The following is a 21674-nucleotide window of genomic DNA, read 5'->3' on the forward strand; positions in this document are numbered from 1 at the left end:
TTTCGTATTCAATGTCGATGTGTAATCATGGTTAATGACAAATTGATTGCGTTATCAGGAAATTAGTAATTTGCATTGTTATTGAGTTTGTGTTGGAATGATGTCATCTTAAGAGTGTTGCAGGAAAGTGGAGTTGGCATGCTTCAGTTGGCGGGATTTCCGCCTCAATTTCCACTTCGAGGCGTGATGCTAATGAACTAATAACGCGAAATTGAAGTTTTCGCGTGGCTTCGACGTGCGCGTAACTTTGTTGATCCTGGAGTTTAGTAAGCAAACACTTCTTCGTTAAATCCAGGCACATTAATGCTCTTTCCTGCTAATGAGTAATGGTGCGTTGTTTTCTTTATGCAAATATTAATTGCAAGAACGTTTAAATTTACCATCATTTTTGTGTAGGTAGTTAAATTTCGCTTCGTAATTTCTCTCGTCCCGCTTCAGGCAATTTATACAACTTCAAACAACTGCAAACTTCAACATTAAATCGCAAATATAAATACAGATCACTCAATAGAACATAATAAATATTTGCAAATAATGAAACCACCAATTTTACATGAATGCAATGAGCACTTTTGATCGTGCAAGACGGCTACCTATCAGCGAGTAGCAAATGTTGCGTGAATAGCAATTAAATGTAGCATCTTCAACGTTTTAATTAAACAAGCGTGTGTAGATCGCTTGGTAGGTGCTGTAGATTTTCACCGATTAAATTCAACTTCCATTGAATTAGCACTTACATCCGCATTGTTTGAAGAAAAAACAGCCACTAAAAAGAACTCAATAAACTTCATGTAAACTTTATTGTAGGGCTTGGCGCCAGCTATAAAACTGCATTTTAAAAGTACATAAACATATCAACCAGACGCCTAAACTTAATAAAATTGACATTATAATTTCTTTCCATGAATGATATTCAAATGTGTGTACAGAGAGAAAATTCGTCGGCTACAAACGCGCTGGTAACTTTCAATTAAAATTTAATTATCGCCAACATTAACCCATCGTCAGCGTACACGCAAATGTGCGATGCTCCAATAAAACTCAACTGTAAGTCATCGCTCGTTTATAATCTCCGCGCCAACACGTTTGTTTACACATTGGGCGCATCGCACATTCAACAGCGTGAACAGTGAACACTTTCGTCACGTCTAGTCGCTGGATAGCGTCTGTAATTTGAATGTCGTCGTCCCTGTGTGGATATTCATTTAACTTTGCATAAAATAGAGCTGGCACCGAAAGAGATCCTCGGATGGAAATGTGATTAAACTTGATTTGGCTATATTCGTGCCTGATGTGGTGGGCTGCAGCTCTCATATTCGTAGATATTCGTCTCTTTATCATTCCAGAGCGTTTGTTTCTCAGCTCGGTGCTGGGCCGTAGAGTAAATAGGAGTTTAGTGCTCTGCATATTTGCACCCACAAGAGCTTAAATTTGAATATTCATCAGTTCCGATCTCTGACTTTTGAATTTATTTGAGGGAGGAAATATCGTGCTGTCCTTGCAGATGCAATATAACTTGAGTTTGAGAAGTTCTTAAATATTTATTTTAAAAACTTCTTTCATTGCATCGAGGAAATTACATATATTTTCCACCTACGGTAATAAATCCAGCTAAATTATTAATACAATTTGATTTTTTTATGAGTCCTGCCCTAAGCCTCTGAAATTCCACCAAATGGTCAGCACGAAACACAATTACAGTCAGACCTTTTCTGGGCGTAGTAAAATTCTTGGGTATTGTGAGCGAACTTTTTCTACGTCACCCTCAGCTATTATTTCTAGCTACAGCAACCCCCCAAGTTCAGGGTTCATCGTAATACGTGTGCAGCAGCGTCTATCGACTTTTCCGATTCGTGCGTGCGGTATTTCGTCCGGATCCGACGTTTCAAGTTCAAGGTTTCGCCGTCCTGATGCGCAAGGAAACCGCCACAATGGTCGTAGTAACGAGGAGTCTGCAAAGCCTACCCATTCACCGCGCACTCTAAACTCACGAGGCGCAAATTTTCCTACTTTGTGCGCTCTTTTTATATTGTTTATTATTTTGGGGAAAAGCAGGCGATGTTTTTTTTTCATAGACCTTGTTTTTGCTCTTTTCCTTTTGCGTAAAATATTTTGCCTGGGAGGGTGGAAAGCGGCCTATGGAAAATTGAAATGGCGAGATGAAAGTTGTGCGAGCATTGAAAAACATGTCTATGCTCTCATGAATAGGTAGGCTAACGAACGGCATGAGTCTAATAAGCGTGCGTAATGATGTGAAATTAATTCGATGTAACGTATTAATCGATGCTCTCGCACGCCTCTCGCGCTAGACCGAGCGTTATTTATTGCAAATTCTGCGTTCACGGGTAGCTTCGCTTACTCGCCTAATAATTGGCTGCGCTTCGCATATTGGAAAACCGCTGACACGAGTCGGATATTAAATCGACAGCTTCCCTGTTTCCGGATTTCCAAAACAATAACTTTGTGGTTTAAAACGCAAATTAATGGAAAGTTACCCCAAGCAGCATAATGCATTCTACTATAAATTTTGTTAAAGATAAAGAGGGTTTGAATGAAATCAGTATATATCAACTGGGAAAGAAGATATCTCATTGATCTATAAAATAATATCCGCTGGATCCAGATCCTACATTTTAATCCATTCCTATCTTTTTAGGACGAGCTGGTATTTAACGAATTAACCTTACATTAAAGGTTCTCCTGTCCACTTTGTTCTTTTGCGCAGTGGCATTGTTTTCGTTTTAGCTCGCAGAAAATCCCAACGGTGCTTGACCGAGCCACGCAGCCTTGCAACTTCCTACTTTCCGGCAGTAATGAATTCCTTTCATTTAAACATCGCAGAGGTCACTGACATAATCATCCCTCTTTTGTAACCAACTGGCCAGTCAGAGTGTGTACACGCGTTCAAAGTTAGTATCCTATGGGACTGGCTTTCCACGACCTTAATAACTAAGCTGTATATAAAGCTTATCTCAGCTATGCATACATATAAATGTTGACGGTTGATATCAGCAAACAAAATTGAAAGAAGGTGTCATTACAGTCGGAAAGAAAAAATGTGAAAAAATGCAAACTACCCGTTATGAATGAGAAACTTTTTATGATCTTTTCATGGCATTCTTAAAATGTAAATATATATGTGAATGTATAATATGGCACGGGACGGAAAAATTCTTTCTGTTTTATTTGGACGTCGTGTCGCTTTCTGGGGGACTCGCCTACCACCCAGTCGATTGAAATAAAGTGCTGGAACGATTTAATGTGGCGTGAACTCGGGACGTTAAGGCATCGCTGCACACTTTGCAATCAAGAGTAATTTCTGCGGTTGGGATGGATAGGAATGCTAAATTTGCGTTGAACATCGTGAAATTAAAAAAGGAAGAAGAGGAAATACCGCATGAATTCATACTTTCTTAGTCTGGTATTATAACTCCAATGGGTTTGCAACGAGGTGACAGACGTGCATTAGGAAATGAATTATTTAATTTTAAATTCAAGGGTCCTTTCTTCCAAACGTAATTTAATTAAGTATTCCACTGGACCAACTTTGCCGTGAAATTAAATTAAACGTTTTAAATTTTTTGATAACTTGGCACCGAATAACAATGTCTCAAAAACTTAAAATAAAATATATAACATTATTTTTCTCCAACAATAAAATTTTAATTTATGCAATGCGGTTTAATACAATGAAAACTAAAGTGATTGATGAGCAAGTGATTAATTACTATTTTTAATATAAAAATTCTACGCTGCATACGACTCATTATATTCATGACTTGTGGGGGACATATTTCGACGTGACATTCAGATACAAACGACATTCATTAATTTTGGTAGTCTACACTCTTGCCTCCACATTGTAGTCGTGCGAATAATGCACATTACGTAAGAATTTCACGCCTATACACAATGAAATATTTAACCATCTTATCTTGCACATTAGTACGCGCTGAATTTTATGATTCATTACGTATGCGTTATCACGGAACTGGTTGGTAATGTAGACCGACATTAGTGCGACGCTGCACCTATAATCACACAGGGCGAAAATTACAGTCATCTGTCATAGCATAAACAAATTTACTGCCTGGAGACCTGAAATGCGTGCCCAGATTGAGCGAGTGCACGAAAAATATTCGATAGCGAAGACGGGCGATGTGTCAATAAAACGCTCCCCTTGGTAAGCGAATCTTCGGCGCCCTGCACCCCACATGCCAACTTCACGTTTTTCCTGCCCCAAATGAAAGCGATCTTCGCATGACTCAGAACTGTTGTGATACCAAGTCTAGAACGATGTGCAAGGAGTCTTGATAGAATATCGGAGGATTTCTCTAAAAATTCAAAATTCCATGCCGTTGAGGAAAAGTTACGATGGAGAAGATCTTCGGTTGTTTGCACAGCAACCCCTCAGAAACATCGTGTTGATGACATAGGCTCGTTTCGATGACAATTTCACGTTTCCCAAATTTGATTTTATCGAGAATGTGATCGATGCTTGCTTTAATAACGATTATTACAAGCAACAAAACACGCCCTTTTATGCATGCGCTTGTAATAAGTGGAATTATACAATGTTTGGTTTTGTGTTGTTGGTTTGTTGTGGGGTAACAGATGGTACTGAAGGGGTTTGTGATTGTATGCACACACAATTTACGCTGCAGGATGAAAAGCACTACTCCACCTACGTCGTTCCTCGTTGCTGCCATCGTATGCGAACGTAAAAGTGAATATGAGTTTTATAAAAACATGATGTGACGGTGGAAGAATAAAATTGCTCGATGCAGCGTTGTCGCACTTTCAATCGAGGAAGTTTTATGAAAATCGCAGCTGCACTGCGCCGAAATTTATTGAACATCTGCCAGTACACGAGTTCGCAGTGTTGCATTAAGAAAATTAAATATTTCTACTTTAATAAAGGATTTCAGTGAATCGTACTGGAAAATTGTACTTCAGTAAGAGTGTTCATATCGTTTTACTTTCTATTTTAAAAGGCAGACGAACTATAATTTTTATATCAGTATAAAAAGCAACACAGAAAATAACTGAAAATAAAACCAGTGATAATTATTCCGCTGACATACCATTTGTTTTCTGATTCCTTTGATTCCATTTTTATGGGTTATATGCGTGCTGGAAAACGCTGACTTGGATAAAAGATTATCTCATTTTTTGCAAATAACACTGCAAACGGCGCGTTTATAATTGATTACTGAGGGCAGGACTTAGAATCAAGATCAGATTACGCCGGTTGCCATGCTACGCATAACAAGTTGTGATAAAATTCAAGTTACATTACAATCGTTGCATTATATCCATATTGCAAGAATTGGAGCAAGAATTCATTTATTTCTTAAGTAACGATTTATAATTATAACATCTACATGTATCACGTAATTGTAGGTGTGAATATACTCATTACTGCATTTTGTTTGCATTTAAGCTGTTATAGTTCCAACAATCGTGTTGACTTCAATGCCAATGACTGTATAAATGTGAGTATTAGTTGCATTAGCATAATAAGAGAACACATACGCGAACATAAAAAAATGAGTAAAAGAATCGTGCACTTAGCATTCAGCACGTTCGCGCGTGTTTCTCCTCGTGCTGTGCGCGCACAACACACACGTGTGTCGTGAATATTTGCGTTTTGTTTTGCATCACGACGTGCGCATAATTGCATATGTCATTCGTCTTGGACGTTGCGAAAAAGCTTTTAGCTTTCAAATGTTTTTATTCGTGTCCCGCTGACCACCGTGTGCAGACTCTCTTAAATACAAACAAGGTTCGTATGGTATAAACTTTACATCTCGAGAAAAATATGAGCATAATGTCATGTTGGGTAATATTTGCAGTCCAAGAAAGCATTTCAACGTGTAGGGTAAACCTCTGCGACTGACAATAAATGTTTAATCTTATATCTGCAACTCATTTGACGCTAAATATAATGGAGAGTTGAGAAGTTTAGGAAGGAAAATGTGTTTTGTACGCATTATCTTCAAATAAAACTGGAAAAAGGTGAAATATACATTCGTAACTCTAAGTTATATACAATAAACTATGAATATTGTGTTATTGTGTAACAGTAGCGTGTCACGAAGTGAATACGTGTTTAAAACAAATTTATGTTCCTAATTTAACGCCATTAATGTTGGGTTTTTATTGCAATAGTGAAACTAGTTGTTTATTGCGCATTTCAATAAACATTTCTTTGCACGTCGAAACATTAATACACTCGTACTTGAGTTGAATCATCGGCGTATTTTGTTTCGTTGGAGCATTTGAGTGAAAGTGGCATGCGCTTTGTCCGTTATTGTGAAACCGCTTCCTAAATTATTCTTGACCTTAGACCTAATTCTCAGTATTCCATACGTTTTGGCTGCAATTTTTGGCCACACGCATTACACGCGACGCGTCTCTTATTTTTCATTCTTATCTAAGTAGCTCATACCTCGTGCGTACTGCCAGATATGGAATATTCCATCTATCGTAAATCATTCACGCGACTGCGAATCTTTTTACTTCATTTATTTTTTCACGCATGCTAACGGTATGGTATTATCTGTAGTAATCACATGTCTTTGGGTCCGTCCCTGTGTTTTGATCATCGAACGCCGAGAGACACGCAGAATATAATGATGGAGGTATGTTACGGGTCGGCAGCGATCACGCCCAATGAATATACGAGTACGAGCGAATTTGAATTCTCTCTCTCGGCATTGGCATGAAGGTTACGATGGAGTCCTGAATATCGATGCGAATATTGCGAGTGACCTGCGCAACTTTAGGTTAATTAGGCACTCGGCGAACCGCACGAGTCTCACGGTTTCCACCGAGGTAGGGGAGGTGCAGGTCAAATGAAATTAAAATACACTTTCGATTATCTTCCACCGACTTGATGTGCATTATTTATGCGTGAAGCAGAGGAAGCAAATTCTCGCAGGACTGCGATGAGTTGACGAATTTAATTCAGCGTGACGGAAACACCGCTCGACTCATACATCAAAGAATATGTTTTTTTATCTACCGTGTCATCGTCTTCATTTCGTGTCATTGTATCGTAGTCAATGGAACGGAAAAGGAAGATATTTAAACCGAATCATGATAAGCCAAAATGACGACACGGCGAGCAATTGCTGAATAAAGGCGTATGGTGTGGGAACTTTGTCAGGGAACAGGAAATTGTGGGGACTTCTGTGCAAGTCGTGTGTTAAAAACGTGAAGTCCAAATAACATTTTTGCGCAGTCATTCGCTCATTTTTCATTATCGTACTATGGCTTGTTACGTGTTGGCGTGTTATTTGTCCGAAATTCAGTGTGTTTGTTTGCTCACGTAACTCTAGACAACATTCGGGTTGCAAACCTCGATCGTAACGTTTCGTTTATTAGTTCCGCGTTTCGAATGTGTTACTTAAAACAAAGCAAAAGTCGATCGCAAACTCCAAAGCGAAATCGCTTGGGGTCTCTCTCGTCTGGGGTCTGGTAATGGGGACAGAAATGTGCGATAGCCGCCAGTGAGTTTAGCGTGATTGCCAATGTAGGTACACATTCGATGCGAAATTGACGTCCGCAATATTAAACAGTTTGGACATAAATAGACAAGAAAGACGCCGACGCAAAAAAACCTATAAGCAGCCAGAAAACAAGACACTTTCCAATATAATAAGATAATAAGTTATGCGTGGTTATGCGAATGCCTTAAAGTGCATTAGCAATGCAATGCAAAACTATGACGTTTTGGTCATGTAGACTCGAGCAAAGTTATAACGTATACTTTTCTTTATATAACTCGCCCTTGTACAACAAGCTACTCGTACAAGCGACTGACTTCAATTGAATTTAATTCTGCCAATATTACTCGCGCGTTCATTTACTTCAAAACTAACTTTGCGTACACGTTTATGCTTAATGGTCATTGTGGCCAGCGCAGCGCGCAGTTATATAACTAACTAGTTTGTTAATCATGACAGTGCGGCACTGTAATTGCAGAAATTGCAGATTTCATATAGTTATAATCGTTTTGCTTCTCGCACATTTAGTTTCTTCCGCACGTGAGATGAATTATGAAATATTCACGTTATTATTGGATTATAGATGACAAAAATCGATTTGAAAATGCCATCTACAATTCACTCTTGCGCCATAATTCAACTTCAAGTCACTTTTCTGCAAACGACAGTCGTTTATAGAAATTGTTTTACAACGAGGGGGCTATTGTGATTTCACTACATCCAATTCGTGCGCTCTTGGGTTACAACAGAATTCCACTATTAGCACTAGCATCTCTAATAGCCGCTTCGCCTATCGTGTCTGTGCGATGCAACTTCAATATGAAATTCTGTTCTTTACTGCGAAATAATTCAACAGCTCCTTGCAAAATATAAATCAAACCGTAACCACAAACGTTAAAAAAGCGAAATAAAACGAAAAAGGCCCGTTGCTGTCTGCGACTATGTTTAGACAGACCAAGTATCCACTGGAGTTACTTTACTGGTCGTACGTTACTAGAAAAGTCGCAAGTGTATGATTTGAATTGTAGATATAAATAAAATGCGTCAAATTGCAAACGAAATGCAAATTCAAAGCGTCGGAACGAACGGTCTGGGTAACAAGAGTGCGAGCTGAAAATGAAACGAAAAGGTTAAATGTGGCGATTAGGATCTTTGCCGTGACAGTAACATTGAAGCCAAACGAATAATTAATGTATCGCCGCGCGATGTGGAAGGATTGGATGTACCTATTTACAAAGCGCCCGGTTGGGTTGCGGAACCAAGTGGAGACTAGTTTTAATTTACTGAGGATTAAAAATAAAACTCGTGGGAAACCAGCTGGAAATCACCAAATGTTCACTTCCAACTGGATGTAAACACGAAAACAACGAAGTGCATCTAATGGATAGTTTAAATTATTCTGGCTTTTGCTTCGCAATGCGGAAGAACCTCTTTATCGGCGCTTGAGTATACAAACGTATAAATGAGCACATAATACGTTAAATTTCATTTCTAAATTCAAACAAACTTCCAAACTTGATAAGGGCGTGATAATAATTCTAATGCAGGTTCAATTTACATGTAAACACAGTTTTATCAGTGGTTTGTTTTTCACGAAACTTTTTTTTTCTTTGAATAAATATATCATACTTAAGTATTTGGTGAAATTGTTAATTGGTGAGTTGCAGTATACTCTTTAAATAGACGAATTTCTAATTTTATGTGATTTATTACTTCATGTGATTAATTCCGAGTAAATCCACCCGAAATTGTAATTTATGGCCCATTTTATTTATTGTCTACTTTTTTTTACTTTTTTTAAACTCCCTTTTTTGTCAAGGCTAAATCTTAATTTGAAATTTTATTACAAGAAACAGATTCATTGTGATAATGCGCTATGATACAAAAGCATGCTTACCGAAGGCGTCACACTTCATCATTGTCCTTAAGTTTTGGTAAGCTTTCTTCTATTTCAACCTCGTCTCAAAACCTCGTCTGTTACTGTTAATCCTGTATTATTGGTACGATACTCCCGACTTGACATTTCCAACCATCCCCTTCTGGATTCCAATAATAAAGGGGAAATAGATGATAGATAATGCACGGTGTATATACGCAACTAACTCAAACGAAGCGCAGCGGAGGATGAAAAACGAGAATAAGAACTAACAGCCCCCTAAAATATATGTAGCTTCAGACTTTGGTGTAGACTACACTTTAGATACTTTGTAGACGAACACCACGGAATAACATCATGGTGGTTCCTTGAAAGATACAAATGAGTCTTGATGAATGGCCCATTGCAGATGTCTCTACGGCCTCCATGTTTTTATACTACCTATATGTTTCGGCAATTACGGGTGAAAACAATTTATAAGCTGCTTTATAGATTGTGTTAAAATGTAAAACACTATTCGCTCATACGGACCGTCGGCGAGGTTGTCGTGTTCCTCGTTGGTGGCTTATTAATCGTTTTGGTCGTTAATTTATAACGTGTCGCGTGGTGTTTATCAGCGCTCAAGATTGATATTCTTAATACACGAACGACTGCCACGCGACGGCGGCAAAAACGTCCTAATGGAAAATATAAATCTGTGACAATAGCATGTAAAGAGATAATTACTAATGCTATGCGAACATGTCATGTTTAAAAAGTATATAAAGATTAAGCTTGAGGTGCCTACAAAATATACCCAACAGAAATTATTTGCGAGTACTACATTTATTAATAAATGCTCAAAGAAAATTATTCTTGTTGAAGTGGAATTTTATAATCTGAGTATATTTTTGAAGTGTGTTGGTTTACTGGTCACTTTCTGTTTATTTTTTCGTTTGCTGTTTGTTGATTAAATAAACTTAAGCGCAATTTCCAACCAGAATATGTTCTTAATCTCACGATATTGATATTTCTTAATGTGTTGTGGCGCCATACGTCTGTACTTGTGTTAAATTCCAGTCGAAATGCGCAAACACTTAGCTCATATTCATATGGAGATGTTCGCGTTGAGGAAAGTGGCGAGCAGATTATTTTCATAACGGATACACATATTGAGATTTGTAATTTCCCAGCGCTCGGACAATGCTTTGGCCAGCATGCACTCAATAAATGCTAAGGAATCAAGTGGTCACATATTTGCATTAATATTTATATATTAATAAAATTTATTGTAGGTATACTTTCATTTATTTACGCTTTTTCGTTAAAGAAAGTATTATTTATATTCCAATTAGATAACTTTTACAAAACAAAAATTACAAAAAATTATCAAGCAAAGGAACTCCTTCACCACCTCTTGAAATTCATTCAATTACAGAATATTTATCTTAATTGAATAATTGAAAACAATGAGTATCATCAGCATTTATTTGGGACCAATTTTAAATTACAATTTTTTTTCTTTGTTATTAGGTATTTATTTACCTATTGACTTGACTCACAAAGTAAATTATAAAACCAGGTGATTTGTGTGTATACCATCAATAGCGTTTTTAGAAAGATTTTTATTTTGCTGTACTCGTATATTAGGTTTTTTTCTTGCCTTCTTTTACGTTCATTTTATGCTTACGGGCTTTTTATTACACGCTCATAACTTTCATCTTGATCAATTTCTTGTACTATTTAATGAGGTATAATCCTGCGTTTTTATTCCCTTATTATTCAATATGTAAGCCTTGTGAATTATAGGTAATTCCATGACCAGGTTGACCATTAATTTATTGGGTCTAACCAATAAATTGGGTCTGGAAGTTAGTGTCTTCGAAGCGACATTCGTAATATTTTTTTGCTTGGCATTTATAGGATAGGGAAGGCATTTTGAAAATACAAGGCCTATAAGATGAGGAATAAAATAAACAAATTTTTGCATTTTTTTTCTAAACTATCGGTTCTAATCTTGCCTAGAAACGTTACTAAGTACCACGTGCACTTTGCTTCGTCTTATGGGCATTTCCACAGTTACGTTTTGACCTCTAATATTACTTGCACTTCATTTTGCTTCATTTACAATTTACCATTTCGAGGTCTGAATGCAATCCACAACTCACCTCGACGACGTAATAAATTAAATCGTTCTGCATAGTTACACATACGTTAAGCATGTTTTTAATAAGGAAAGATTCAGCCAGGTCGCGAAGATGTAAAATAAAAATGAAAAATTGCTATTAAAGTTGGAGGAATTGGAGCCGTACTTTGGTGGAATTATTTAATCGAATGTGGTATTAACGCATTTTATTGCTCACTCATCGTTTTCAGTGTCAAGATTTCTCGGGTAATAAATATTCTTCTGTGCGTTACTATCAGTGCATTTGACGGAAGAAATTAAATTTTATTATTTTCAAGGTATGAAAAATCATTATTTATACAAATACGTAAATATTTGCATAAATATGTAAATAACCGGATTGATAAGGAAGGGTACGTGTCAAAGTAAACATCGAAAACTAAATCTATTTACTCTATGGACAAACATGAAAATTATCAATATTTGTAAGCCTAGATAGTTACAAGATTCATTCATTAAAGTTCATCAACTTACACGTGACAAACACATTTAATACTTCCTGCATAGCAATCGATAGCAGCCAGTTATGTTGCTAATGTTATGTTAAGAACAGCCGTTGTTCTCTCATCTTGAGATTTGCATTTCTGTATTTATAATGCAATGTGTTTCCCGGATCGCATAATAATGCATAATTTGCTAATTTTATTATTGTATATACAATAATGCATAGCTTTTGATGGCATCACGTTATGGCTTAAGACAACATGTTACAGTCCTATGGGAATTTGTCCCAGAAAATTCACCGAAATAATGTTTGTTCGATATGTTCCCTGCAAACTCTTTATAGCGGCACTCTACAGATCTGAAATTTTAAGGATATAAATAGCTGTCGATAGAGAGAAAGGCACAAATAATTTCGAGATATAAATAAGAATTCATTTTATTTACCGCAGTGAATAAATAATGAAGTGGATGAGTGTGATTTGCGCGTGTTTGAACATTGATATTTAAATAACTGATTCAATTTACCTTGAATATTATATGGTAAAAATAAAATAAATAAGTGATGGCTTTGCAGACGGTGACTACGTTCTGAGCAAAAAGTCGTCTGCATTTAAACATCGGTGTACCTAAATATTTCCGCCGGAATACAAATTGTTTATCATTACAGTCATTACACAATGTATTGTAAATACGAATTAAGACAAGGCTTGGTTACAAGAATCAACAATACTTTGAATTTTATTAATAACTTCGTTGTTCGTTAGTTTAGTGTTGTATATTTTCGGTGATAATTGGGTTTTGCTAAATACGTTGTGAAAGCAAATAAGGACATAACAATTAAATTAACATTATATTCAAAATTCAGATTTTTATAAAGTTTTTATGCTTACATTAGGCAAACAATTTAAAACTTTCTGTTGAAAGTTTTGAAAATGAAAGTAATTCCACATCCGACAAATTTATATTGTCGCCAAGTGTCTATATGCAATCTTTGGAACTATAGATCTAGTTTCACTTAATTAAGAACAAATTTCCGCCAATAAATTTTTATTGCCACGGCTTGGGGCCGGCAACACACGACGATTTATTTTCCGCATTACTCGTTCTTTACATGTTTCTTCTGAGCTTCTCCCCCAGCTACACATGTGGCTAAGTAGTAGTTCGGCAATGAATAATCCAATATGCTTCGGCAATTCTTCGTCGTCCGCTCGTGCTCTTTTATTTCCAAAATGTATATCTGCCCATAAATTCGTCCATTGTTCGTCTAACCTGGGTAAGTGAATAGCCGCTTTGGAAATTTCTCTTCCGGAGTAATTTCAAGTTTGCAACAAATTTGCAAAATAATTTATAGTTTAAGGAAGTAACCAAAAGTATCTAAAAATTGACAATCCATGTTCAGACATTCTGTGAAAGTGTGAAAATTGCGTTCGAAATTGGATTCGGCAAGCTGATAATTTAAATCCGGTAAGCAGTCCGTACCCTCTTCCAATCGAGAATCGCAACGGGAATCAATACATGACAATAGGTAGACGATTGGCAATACGCACTTAATTCGCTTCGTTCCTAATTCCCGAACTCTGTGACATGCAAATTCAATGTGCGCGCAATTGATTGGTGCTGAAATCGACGGTGTACCAGAGGAGAACAAATGCCTTCAAATCCACCCGAGTGTATTAACAGTTAGATATTGCGACACGCAATGTTCAGTTACCAACCACAAATTGGACTAGCGCAATTGATATTGAAATCGCATTCTTTGAAACAATTATACCCGCCACGTACCCACATTGCACTGCAATGAACATACGTATATAATGAGACAATGTGAATATTGTATGATTAAACATCAAACCGCTGCAAATAGGTGAATATCTTCAGAGTAACGTGCGAAATAAATATTTATACTTGTTTGTGCAATCGAATTGCATAACTATACTTTCACCAGGTATCAACACTTCGTTTGACACTACTTTAAATTAAGAATACAGGTATTTTCGTCAATCACATAGGTTTGATAGTCATGTCTGGTTAATTTATTTCAAAATCTTCAAATGTATATTCATACAAATATTTGATTGATGGTTGAATGTGAAGAATTTTTAGTTATTTTCATTAGGAATCTATGCTAAACAAGGCGTAAAATGGGATTAAAAATAAACTTCGTTTAACAGTACACTACTTTTTTCAAGTAGATTTGCACATGGCGTATGTTTTTTAATACACACACCATATAAACACAGTTTATGATGATGTTCGGCAAAGTTTCATACACGTTGGTTTATGATTAATGAAGTCTTGAATCACTGCCAAAACCCACAAAAAAGTAGACTTCGGGTTTCTAGCAGGATGACCCTGATATTTGTATGTAAATACAGAGATGTTGCATTTAAAGACATTTCCGTTTGCTCCATTTTAATACGCAGTTTTTATGTTAAAAATAAAGCTATAGGTATTAAGTGAATTCTGATTTTGGTAAATATAACATGGCATTGTTTCTTTGGCGTACATCTCGAAAAAAAGCAAAGGTTACGCAAACATTTTGTTTCATTCCCTTTGACAGAAATGGATGACCCGGAAATACAGGAAACTGTGGAATCAATCTTGGGCAAGGGCGTAAAGGTGGTTGACTGCGAAAAGAAGTCTTCCATTAAAGAAGAAGAAGTTCTCTACATCAATGGCGTGCCCGTCGAGTTAGAAGGGGCTGATGGATTGGCTATCAAACAAGCTCTAATCACCGGACAGGTGCCACCGTGTGATTTGCTCAATGCACTGCTTATTAACGCTGGTATCCTCAAGGCGCCTGTGAAGTTGGACACCACTTTGAATGTAAAGTCCACCACAGTGACTAAGGAGGAAGTCACTGTTTCGCGACATGGTAAAGTTGTTGACGAACGAAGTCGTGAAATTAAAGAGCAAAACTTCTACACAACTGCTATCACCGAGGTGTACGAACCTATCAAAATCATTCCAACGGCAGAGCTGCTCAACTCCCAGTACAACACAAAGTTCACCGAGAACGGGTATGAGACCGGTAGCGATCGCGATCATCGGAAATGCGGGAGTTACTCGAGCGCATCTAGCTACGAATCTCAACAGTCTGAGCAATCTAACAAGTCCAAGTCATCACTCAGCAAAGATTCGGGCAATTTGAGCAATTCCACTATTGGTACCATGACCAACAAAGCCGATTATACACCCAGCTCAGCGGATTCTTTGAGTTCGTTGGACGAAACTGATTTTAAGCATTGTGGTTCGAACAAATTGCATAATAATCGAATGAATGGCGCAAACGGGTACCTGAAAGAGTATGTGGTGAGTAGAATCAAGCAGGATAAATAGGATTTGTGTGAATGTTTAAAAAGATTGCTAGGCTATTGGAATTAAGATTTTCTAAATTAACACTTTTGGAGTTTATACTTCGTTATTTGTGATGCGTCATTTGTGTGGTATTCTATTTGCGCAACAATTTTACTTTGAGAAGGTACTAAGGTGTTATATTGGTTTGGGAGTAACAGAAAATCTTAACAAGATTTTAGAGCTATAGCGTAGGTGACCGAAAAAATTGTTTGTACTTAAATCTGATTTGTTTATTTATAGCCTACCATCTTTGGAACTGTCGCATCAGACCTGACGCCGAAGAACTGTTCCAATAGAAGGGCAAGTATTCTATTTTTAACAATGTCCTTATCTACATCGTAATAAGAGCCAATTATTAATTTATAGGAGATAATAAAAATTGTAGTTATTTCCTAACTGTGAAATTTGAGGTTTGCGTATTTGGTGTGCGTGTATATTATTATTACTCAATTCAATTCAATTCAATTTATCTGCCTCCGCATGTATTGAACTTCCTACATGTTTCCATAACTTATGACACGGTTTCAAGTATAGGCCTAGAACTTGAAAAGTATTCACGTAGGCAAATCAAGGCAAAATGTTAACGGTTTTGTGTTTATATATCATTTACTTATTTTAATTGAATATGATACATTTTACAAATTATGCGTATTTCCACTAATTAGATTAATTTAACTTTTTAGAGTCTCCCTCAAACTCCACAAACGAAAATTTTTAACGGAGATAACGAAAACGAATCTGCTACTCAACAGGAACATGTAAGAGTTAATTTTATTGCTTAATTACTTTTGAATCAGGCATTCCATATAACACATCTTTATTTTCAGGCTTTAGTGTACCGAGATGGTAATTTGATATCAGGTCCACTTGAGGCTTTGATTCAGCACATGGTGCCTACCGATACTTACTACCCCGAACGCACCTACATTTTTGCCTTTCTTTTATCGTCGCGCCTCTTTATAAAGCCGCACGACCTCTTGGACAGGATCAGGGTGCTTTGCGAAGCTCAACAAGGACTAGGCAGTGGTAAACCTGCCACTTCGGCGACGGCTCGCTTTGCCGAACACCTGGTACAATTACTTGCCGAGTGGACGGAAATATTTCCGTATGACTTCCGAGACGACCGCGTGATGCAGCACGTGCGCGGAATTACGAAGCATTGCATAGATTTGAATGTCGGCTTGATGTCCCAAGTGTCAGCGATGTCACACAACTTACAGCAGCGTCGGAGCGCCCTCGAAGCTTATGAGAAGTCCCTGGAGGATTTAGCCGCGGTCGCTGACGAGAACTCTACGGATATTTCCGAGATGTGTCCAAATCCCGCCACATTAGCACAGCAACTTACTCATGTTGAGCTGGAAAGACTGTCGTTCATTGGACCGGAGGAGTTTGTGCAAGCTTTCGCTAAGGAAAATCCACATTTGGAGACTTCCTTTAAGGATATGAAGAAGACCCACAATTTGGAACAATATGTTCAATGGTTCAACAGGTTAAGTTATTTGGTGGCCACCCAAGTTTGTAAGGTAATGCACGGTTCATTTAACGAGAATACATATGTGTAACAACAATAATTTTGTAATATATTATTCTAGTACCCTAAGAAGAAACAGCGAGTCAAAGTCGTCGAATACTGGATTGAAGTCGGGCGTGAGTGCTTCAACATTGGCAATTTTAATAGTTTGATGGCTATCATTGCTGGTCTCAACCTATCTCCGATTTCTCGACTAAAGAAAACTGTAAGTTTCTACCACTCTCATTTAAATTTGGATTTGGATGGAATCCTAAGTATTTACCTAAATTGCAGTGGTTAAAAATTCAATCTGGCAAGTTTGCGATCCTCGAACATCAAATGGACCCGAGCAGTAATTTTAGTAGTTATCGGTCAACTTTAAAAGCAGCAATGTGGCGTAGTGCAGGTGCCACCGATCAGAGGCAGAGAATTGTTATTCCATTTTTCAGTCTTCTAGTCAAGGACATTTATTTTTTGAACCAAGGCTGCTCGAACAAGTAAGTAAAACCTGATCAATAACTCAGTTTTGTTTTTTAACCTAATAGTCCAAATGTATAATTTATCTACTTGAGATTTATATCGCTGAGACTCATAAACTCTCATTTTGCAGATTGCCAAATGGACACATAAATTTCGACAAATTCTGGCAATTGGCCAAACAGGTAACCGAGTTCATGGCATGGAAGGAAGTCACATGCCCTTTTGAAAAGGATCTTAAAGTGATCACTCTCCTTCAGAATGGTCCGATACTCAACGAAAATTCGTTAGCGCTCGCCAGTTTCGAGTGCGAACCGCCCGAAAACAATCAGGAGAAGGAACGGTGCAAGTTGTTGAAAGCTTGAGACGCAGCCTAAACTTGCGATGCTTGTAAAGTTTTTTTTGTTAAATTATTTGGCATACACCCAGTGGTATCTGTACAAACAAATATTTTAATTGTTTATTATTTATTAATTTACTTCAGCTTCTTTATTCTAAAAGAGGTTTTGTTGATATTGATAATATATTGTATTATTATAGTTTTATGACACAGAGAGGAAATTTAATTTTTATATCAAAAATACTATGTATATTTTGCTGTGGGGTGACCCCGACAAGCAGCAATATTATAATTAGTTATGATAAATGTGATCAGTGGTTTATTTTTAAAATGACTAATATTTAATTAGTATTTTGCATTTATCACAATGTACAATTAACTTTGAAGATTCTTACTACACAAATTTACTCAGTGATCACTTGATTTGCCACAAATTTTTGAAGCTGTGTTTAGTTTTAAGTTATTGCATATGCACAAACTAATAAGATAATAGAAGTGATGAACATCTGGGAGCACAAAATAGCTGGAACTGAGCGCTAATATATAGCCTGCCGATTTTGAGAATCATTCAAACATACAAAATAATAGGAAGAAAAATATTTCTATATAGTTTTATACATTTTTGACGAATTTTGTAACTTTTTTATACCTCAGTGTTTTTATATGAAAACGAAAAATGTACTTACAAAGTCACGAGCATGACAATTAGTATTATCGTGCAAAATATGAGTGAATTCAGTTGCAATTAGTTCTTGGTAGCTTGCGAATGTAACTGCAATATATTGGAATATTGTATTAACGAAATTAGCTTTGTAGAAGTCACAATGGCAGGCAATTTACACAATAGTAAAGTATTTAGTACGCAAAACAATTACTCATGGGTTTATTAAAAGTTGTATTTAGTTATATAATGTGACACAAACTATTTAAAGAAGTATTATGAAATAGTAATATTCTGAAGTAGATATGAAGCGGCAAAGTTTGTAATTTTAAATTGGTGTCCACACATAAGCGACAAACTCGTAAGTATAATTACTGGACATCATAAACAGAAACATTCGACAAACTCAAGATAGTTATAGAGTAATTAATTAAGCAAAAGATTCCAAATTCTCCCGATACGAATATTGTGCTTTGCATACTCACCTTCAACTCATCTATTAAAAAGAAAAGACTTAATTTTATCAGTATTCTAGTCATTAGTTAAGAATAGTCGCAAAAACAAATTAAATATATGTAGCTTACCAAGATGAATGGCAAAATGCAAGAAACTACACTATTATACAACTTATAATTGTAGCTAATATTATATTAATATATGTTGTAATTGTGAATCCACATCAATATATTTAAAAAATATGTACTATATCTTGATAAATCGTCTGTATTGATTTATGTGAATAATAAAACCAAGAATTAATAATAATTTACCATTACTATTTGCAGTATGAAGAACAAGGACAGAAAAGCGCATGTAAACGTTTAATAAATATAAAATAAAACTGCATAAAATAGCGAAATAAGTATATATTAACTTGTCGATCTGTCGAAGTTTGTTGTTTTAAAATACAGTTCAAAAACCTATAGTGGAAATAGAAAAATAGGCGTTCAAATTGCGAATAGTACATTAAATATCAAGTGGCTAAACGGGAGTTTTATTCACGAGATTGTTGAGAGGGAGCGTAGCGAGCGTTTAATCAATCGAGAGTTCTCACGTTGAGGTTTTTGTAGTTGAACTTTTGCATTGTCAAACTTCTAACTTCGTTTGCACACTACTGGAAAATGTAGTGTTATCAATGCCATGTAGCACGGTCTCGAGTCTCGTCGCGCCGCGCCGACACGAGCAACAGCAGCGTATAATGGGAGGTTTGACTGACGGCGCATGGTATTTCATTTGGCCATGTGCTGCGCCGTAGGTATATGCGCAGGCGCAAGCCTGCTAGCTTCTTGCTGCACTCATCCTTACGAAGACACGAACGTTTCAGTCTGTTCACATATGCATCCGGCGCGGCACCTTTCTTTCATTCACTTTGATTAAATTAATTGCATTACATTTTATCAATTAATATCGGCAGTTAATGTCAATAGACGTGTCAGCGTTTTGATGAAGACAAGTTACATGTGAAATAATTATAAATCTCGTGTGTTTACCTCTGCATTAGTGTTTCGACGGCTAATGAATTATTTCGATGCTGAGAATTGGAAATATGTGTCCTTTTGATAATTCCGATTTTACGGAAATAGTTAAAATAGCGCTGGTCTTTCAAGTACGTTATCCAAAGGAACGGAGTTAAGTAAGTGTGCAGCATAGTGCGAGTTGTAGAACACGTACTTGCCGTCGGATGCGTTTTGAGACTCGCTGCAGATTATATTTTATTCCATGTCGATCGTGGCTTTAATTGCACTTATTTGTCCAGCTCTTTTGATTTCCTAATTCTGCAGTCACGCTAACAGGTTTTGTAATTGAACAATTAATTGTTAAAAGTAATATATGTGTAAAATTCGCTTTAAATTTACTTCTACGTGTGTGTCGGAGATGACATCAGCCGGCACATTTTGAATTTTTCTTCTGCTTAATTCAAAATATAGTTATATTTTTTTATTAATGTTGTGATTTTTTGTAACACCCTGTGATGCGTAGGTTGTCTGTCAGCGGTGGTGAGGGGCTTGGGTATTGGTAGTCTGGTGAGAGTGTCGCTGTTCTGAGAGGCGAGCTGGCTCGTAATGTGTGGTTGCTTGGCCAGGTCGGAAGCACGAGTGTCATTGTGGGCTGCCGCTTGTCATGAGGACAGCTCCCTAGGATCCTAGCACTCTAGGATCTCTAGTTGAGCGTCCTTAGCGCGGTCTAGTCGGCGGTGCTCGTAGCCGATTCGCCGCTAGAGGGCGCCGGAGCCAAGGGTGACTTCACCCTGTTTATTCGTTTTCCTTGATTTCCCTTTAAGTATTGAACTGATTTCTTATTTCCGAGTGTTGATTTTTTAACTAGGTATTTTCTTTGGTAAATTAGTAATTTCCCGATTTTAACAACCAGTTTATAATTTTTATTGATCTTTCAACCAGAATTGAAATAATTTGTTTTATTTTTCTATTTACTTTGATTGGGTATCTGCCCTATCTTTCTTCCAGCCCTCTAGCCCTTTCGAAAGTGTCCTAAAATGCTCTTAAAAGTTGACAGTTTTCAAAAAATTTGAAAATATAGTGTGGAAAACACACTCTAACTTGTGAATAAATTGACTTTTTTTAAGTTTCCCACTGTAACATTAGAGCTCGAAAGTGACTCAACATTATGCATACCTAATCCACCCTCTAACCATTCTGGAAGTGCCTTAAAATGTTTAAAAAAAAACTTAAAAACATGGTGTGGAATACAACCTGCATGTAGTGAACTAATAAATTTAGAATTTAGAAGTGTCTTAACGTCATATTAGAGTTCGAGAATTTATCTATATGATACACCCTATTCCAACCCTATAACCCGGCTGGAAATACCCTAAAATGCCCTTCAAAACTAGCTGTTTTTAAAAGAAAATTAAAACATGCTGTGGAAAACACCCTGTATCTCATGAACTAGTAGACTTTCTTGAAGTTTCTTTTTATCATAATAGAGTTCGAGAGTTTATCTACACGATGTATACCCTCCAATCTTTCAACTCTTCCCTTCAAATGCCCTTCAAAACTAGCTGTTTTTAAAAGAAAATTAAAACATGCTGTGGAAAGCACCCTGTATCTCATGAACTAGTAGACTTTCTTGAAGTTTCTTTTTATCATAATAGAGTTCGAGAGTTTATCTACACGATGTATACCCTCAAACCTTTCAACTCTTCCGGAAATGCCCTAAAATGCCCTTCAAAAATGAGCAATTTTAGGAAATTTTGAAAACATGGTGTGGAAAACACCCTGTATCTAGTGAACTAATTGACTTTTTTTGGGTTTCTCTACGCCAGAATAGAGTCGAAAAGTTCCTCTACTCGATGAATTCCCTTTCAACATTCCAG

The 21674-nt window shown here is 36.7% G+C and overlaps 1 protein-coding gene across 2 annotated transcripts in view; it reads left to right on the forward strand.

Moving 5' to 3' along the window:
* Nucleotides 1–19105, forward strand: part of LOC135793526 (ras-GEF domain-containing family member 1B-like) — a 33984-nt gene extending 14879 nt beyond the window's left edge. Inside the window, exons 2-8 of one of the 2 annotated variants that reach the window (XM_065304526.1) lie at nt 14556–15307; nt 15593–15652; nt 16036–16110; nt 16180–16875; nt 16945–17088; nt 17157–17359; nt 17473–19105. In XM_065304526.1, the coding sequence (XP_065160598.1) occupies nt 14558–15307; nt 15593–15652; nt 16036–16110; nt 16180–16875; nt 16945–17088; nt 17157–17359; nt 17473–17704 (2160 nt within the window). In that variant the 5' untranslated portion in view covers nt 14556–14557 and the 3' untranslated portion in view covers nt 17705–19105. The remainder of the gene's footprint in view (nt 1–14555; nt 15308–15592; nt 15653–16035; nt 16111–16179; nt 16876–16944; nt 17089–17156; nt 17360–17472) is intronic. The other variant, XM_065304527.1, reaches the window with a different exon arrangement.
* The last annotated feature ends 2569 nt before the right edge of the window (nt 19106–21674 follow it).

This window comes from Atheta coriaria, unplaced genomic scaffold (assembly GCF_025399875.1).
Source record: "Atheta coriaria isolate IRGN ID8LTWV9N9 unplaced genomic scaffold, Caltech_Dcor_3.1 hic_scaffold_6_pilon, whole genome shotgun sequence".
Taxonomy (NCBI): Eukaryota; Metazoa; Arthropoda; class Insecta; order Coleoptera; family Staphylinidae; genus Dalotia; species Dalotia coriaria.